Genomic DNA, 4930 nt, shown 5'->3' on the forward strand with positions numbered 1-4930 from the left:
CTAAGGGTATATTAAGTATAAGTAACAGATATTAGTAATATACGTAATGTGATTCTATTCATCTTAACAGTTTGAAAACATTAAAAATCATGAAAATTTAATATAACTCTGAAGGAAATTTGGAAATAATTAGTATGAGTAAGGCTTAGCAGTGATTGCACATACAATGAAAGAATACTTAAAAAATGCTGTGGCTCAAAATAGTTTTTAAAAATATATATCTACTTTTTACATAACCTGTCTTATGATTCAGTAAGATCTGTCACTATAAAAAGGTCTTTAAAGGCAAGTGCACAACCCTCTAGCAAATACTCTGCCAAACCCTGCTTCACGTGAACATCAAGTTCCAGTGATGCACAGCAACACACAAAGGCACATGCTATCACAAATACAATGTACAAAACTGAACACATATCATGACTATCTATACACTCTGCTAAGGTACACCTTATCATTTTCCTTATTGCTCTAAATATCTTTTCAGACAAAACAAGACCAGATATATTTCTTCCTGAAGAAATGTTTTGATGTAAGGTCTGATTTTCTTTTTGTAATATGGAAAATGAGATTCTTTATAAAATACCAACTTAGTAACTTTACAAATGGACTAAGTAGTATAAACTTTGGAACATTTATCAGGAAGAGAACTTACAAGCTGGTAAAGCAGGAGCACTTCATGAGAAACAGGTTGAAGAACAAATATTTTCAATAAATCCACTCATTTTCTATAAGTATAAGAGATATGATAATGCACAAAATTTAAATTGTAAAATGACATATAATCTGTAATAGTGTCTACCAAATGTACATGAGCAGAAAATTCAGATACAAAAGTCTCTTACTGAATTTTTTTTTTTTATATAGTCTTAATTTTTATTTACTGCTTACTATCTAATCATTTGCAATCACTACTAATATTACATTAACTTATTTGCATCCCCCCCCACAAAACTTACATACCATAAATAACCTATAAATAATGCATATGTGCTTGCATCTTACTGTTGAAGCTAGGGTTTCATGTTCTAACATAAAACATGTTAAAACACATACTGATACAGGAAGTCTACCTACATGATTGGCAGTTTTTAACTAGCTTTTTACTTGACAGTAAGCTGTCCAAAAGCAACTCATAGTTATAAACTAAAAATGCAAAATCCAAGAGTGCAACTTAGTATGGTCTATGCGTTACAAATAGCAAACTCAAAGAACATACACTTGTTGTATCTATAATAAATTTCTTGGACAAATTGCATGACTGGCCACTAATAAATAGAGATAGATGGATTTCATTATTTAGTTCACGTTTTTGTAAAAGAATTTCTCAAGTTTCTTGGTAAAAATGCACTGTATTCATCCTATGCATCACTCTACCTTTGTACAAATAAAATATTACTTCACACTAAAATTAGCCTGAAAAATGTCTTTGGAACCTGAGCCATTCCCATCAAAAACTTATTTGTCTTTTTTTATATTTAAACCTTTAGAAATGTTTTATGGCAACTTGTGATTGCAAATACAACATACTTCCAATATGACTTTTCAGTAACAAATCAGTCCTGATTTGCAAACCAAACACTATATGAACACCTCCATAAATTAATGAACCCAACTCAACAAATATTTCATTACCATGAAAAAATATGAATGCTTTAAAAGATAATAACCTATGTAATTATTCACAAGAAAAAAATGTAATTGTTAGGAAAACATATACCATTTGAGCTACTATGTATGAAACAGCATGTAGATATTTAATTTTTTTCTCAATAAAATTGCAGAAATACCTGCCTTAATTCTTTTTAAGCCGATGTTAATCCTTTTTTTCTGATTCATTTTTCAAACCTTATTTCAATAAATCTACAGATCATGCAGCTATGCCCTATTTTTACTTTTCTCAACTTAGAGTGAAGGCTAAGCACCAATGCAACTTTGCCTTTTAGGACTGTGATATGTTTTTTAGAATTGCATGAAAAAATATAATAACAATAAATGCATGATGTTCCTTCATAAACTTGTTCAGAGCTTGGTGCAGTTACTTCCTGAAACAGCTGATTGATCTAATACCGAGAGGACAGTAACTGCATCATGGACTGAATGGAAGATTTGTTCGGTAGCGATTGTCTTCAGGGTGCCACATTTCTCTAAGCTATCCAATACACTTTCTGTAAAGCAAATGTGCAAACTGTAATATGACCTAGGTTTCCTTCGTGAAATAAGTAAACAGGTTGATATGTTATTCCAAATGTTTCAAACAAATGAAGACAGTAGGCTCTGTTTTTCTTACCTGAGACTGAGGCAAGAATAAGTGTGATGCCAGCATCATTGTATTCTTTCCGGAGCTGTGCAATGAGTTTTCCACCAGTGGAATCCAAATAGATAATTTTACTCATATCAAGGATTATCCATTTAATATCCTGAAATGTATAGATAAAGAGCAATTGCAGCATATTCTGATATCAAAGCCTAAAAATAAGTAACAACAAATAGCTTTGATCATCTTGATAAGCTGAAATACTGTTCTCCAACTCCTATTTCCATAAGGCATATAAAACAAATACGCATCACTGAAATTTCAGTTTGCAGCACAAATCAGACACAAACAGAAAAATTACTTACAGGCAAGGAAAGTACCACATGCTTATTCTTCTTGTTGCTGAACCTCCCCTTGATGAACCTTGCAGCGCCATTTAGTTGCTTCTCACTGATGCTGTCCTTGGGTTTCTCCTCAGAGTTCTCGGGGATTTTCTCTGCACTCTCATGCACCCCATTCTCCTTTTCAAATAAAAAGAATATTAAGAAGACTAACCTTTAATAAAGAACTTTTAAAATTTACTATAAAAATATCTTCAAAAAATAAAAATATTATGAAGACGATATCCTATCATAAGAGCACTTCAGGTCTGATTAAATACTGCCTGGCTGAATTTGAAACGCAAAAAAGTGCTAAGATTTAATTTCAATTTTGCCAGACATGGCTCCATAACATCCTCAATGTTTAAAAATCAATTTAAAATCACTTTGCATTACCTTGATGGCAAGGTTAGATTTTGATTGCTTCTTCTCTAGAGCTTTCTTTGTACTAACAATGACATTAGGGTCTAGGCCAGTCATGGAGAAAATCTGAGTTCGGAAGTATTCACTGTTTGCAAAGTGAAGAGGTCCATTGAACTGGAATATGCAAACTGAAGGTATTTCCACAGCCTGCAATATAGATAAAGGAAAATAAATAGTAAGAAATATATTAGAAACTTTCTAAATTTGATGTCAACTCTACAGAATCATCTTATGAAACTTGAAAACTTTATTTAAAAATATCCAAGAATCCATATCAGATTTGCCTAAAACTACCATCTGTTCTAATTTAAAAATAAAACCAAACATGTAAACCATTTTGTGAACTTACCGAGGAGTATTTCTTAATATCCAAATAAATGTCTGTGTTGGGGATGGACCCAAGAATGGCTGTGCTAGGTTTTTGGCCTCTAATAAGCAAAACTACCAGTGACATCAGGACCCCAACCATCAGGCCATAATCAATGTCAATAATAACAACAGCAAGGAAGGCTGCAATCCATATTGATGCATCGGCGCGTGAGATGGCCCACACCCTCTTCAGGTCATTCACTTGTAGGAACATTCCCTTCAGCGCCACAACAATGATTGATGACAGCACACACTAAATAGGAAGAAGATGAAAATGAGTTGAATTAAAATTGCAATAAAAAGTGTAGAAATATACATATTTATGACATAAACAATTATGAAACCTGTACATATGAAAAAAAAGACTTACATTTGGAAGCTTTTCAAAAACTGGTCCCACAAACAGAAGAACAAGCAGTAGAAGAGAACATGAGATGAGTGACGTGATTTGAGTGACGCCTCCAACTGCTTCCTGAATTAGTGACCGGGACAAAGATGCAGCAATGGGAGCACATCCGAAGAAGGATCCAAATACATTACTTGCAGACTGTTGATAAAGAAAATTAATTACTGCTCTGTGTTCCCTTTGAAAACTCAGAACTGTTAGTCAACTTTGCTTTATATTGATTTCTATGTATTTCAGTTGATTAATAATGCATTAATTTCATGACTTATGTGAGAAAATACCACTCACACTACTACTTAACAAATTTTATTATAGTGCATAAAGATTATTCAAAATCTTTGTCTAATGAAACAGCTAAACAGGAACATTTGTGATAATTCTTCACCTTACCACCTCAATTTAAAACACAATAGTTTCATATTTATCAATACCTGTGAATATAACTCTTGAGCTGCATCAACTTCATAATTATGCTTCTTAGCAAATATCTTTGCCATTGAGAAAGATATTGTATATGCTACAATTGTGATAATAAACGCATCAACAACCACTTTTGGTAGAAGCTCAAATGGCGGTGCTTCTGGCTCAGGCAATCTGAAAAAACATCAATATTTGAGTCTGATTAACCAGAATTACTTATTCACCTTTTAAGAATTTAATCTATATGTATACCTGTATTGTTTCTTAACAACATCATTACAGAAATATCTCATCTAGAAGGGACTAGCTTACTGTTAATATAATCTTAACTTACCCAGTTGGAATTTCTCCTACAATGCGAATGCCATAGTTTTCATTTAGCTCTCCAAAGTAAGAGGCAACCGTTCCAAGAATAACGGCAATAAGTTCAATGGGGATGGGGATTTTCGTCTTTTCTCGCAATTTAGGCTGTTTTGGAAAAGTAATTTCTATCATTAACAGTAACACAGATTAAAATTTAGTTAAATCAAACTATTAAACTACTGCACTCAAAATATCAGGAGGAAGTAAACTGATATGGAAAGAATAATAACCATAGACATGGTAGAAATTTGCAGTTATGTGTAGTGTTATCAATTCTACCACTTAAATAACATTAGAAATTTATTCTTATTTATT

General features: G+C 32.5%; 1 protein-coding gene across 1 annotated transcript in view; it reads right to left on the reverse strand.

Moving 5' to 3' along the window:
- Positions 1-225: 225 nt before the first annotated feature.
- The window catches only part of LOC119592024 (prestin-like), a gene marked incomplete at its 5' end in the record, with an annotated part of 10564 nt that continues 5859 nt past the window's right edge, over positions 226-4930 (reverse strand). Inside the window, 8 exon segments of the mRNA XM_037940815.1 lie at positions 226-2165; positions 2288-2417; positions 2620-2775; positions 3031-3204; positions 3407-3679; positions 3797-3973; positions 4264-4426; positions 4587-4720. Of these exon segments, the coding sequence (XP_037796743.1) occupies positions 2020-2165; positions 2288-2417; positions 2620-2775; positions 3031-3204; positions 3407-3679; positions 3797-3973; positions 4264-4426; positions 4587-4720 (1353 nt within the window).

This window comes from Penaeus monodon, chromosome 29, assembly GCF_015228065.2.
Source record: "Penaeus monodon isolate SGIC_2016 chromosome 29, NSTDA_Pmon_1, whole genome shotgun sequence".
Classification (NCBI taxonomy): Eukaryota; Metazoa; Arthropoda; class Malacostraca; order Decapoda; family Penaeidae; genus Penaeus; species Penaeus monodon.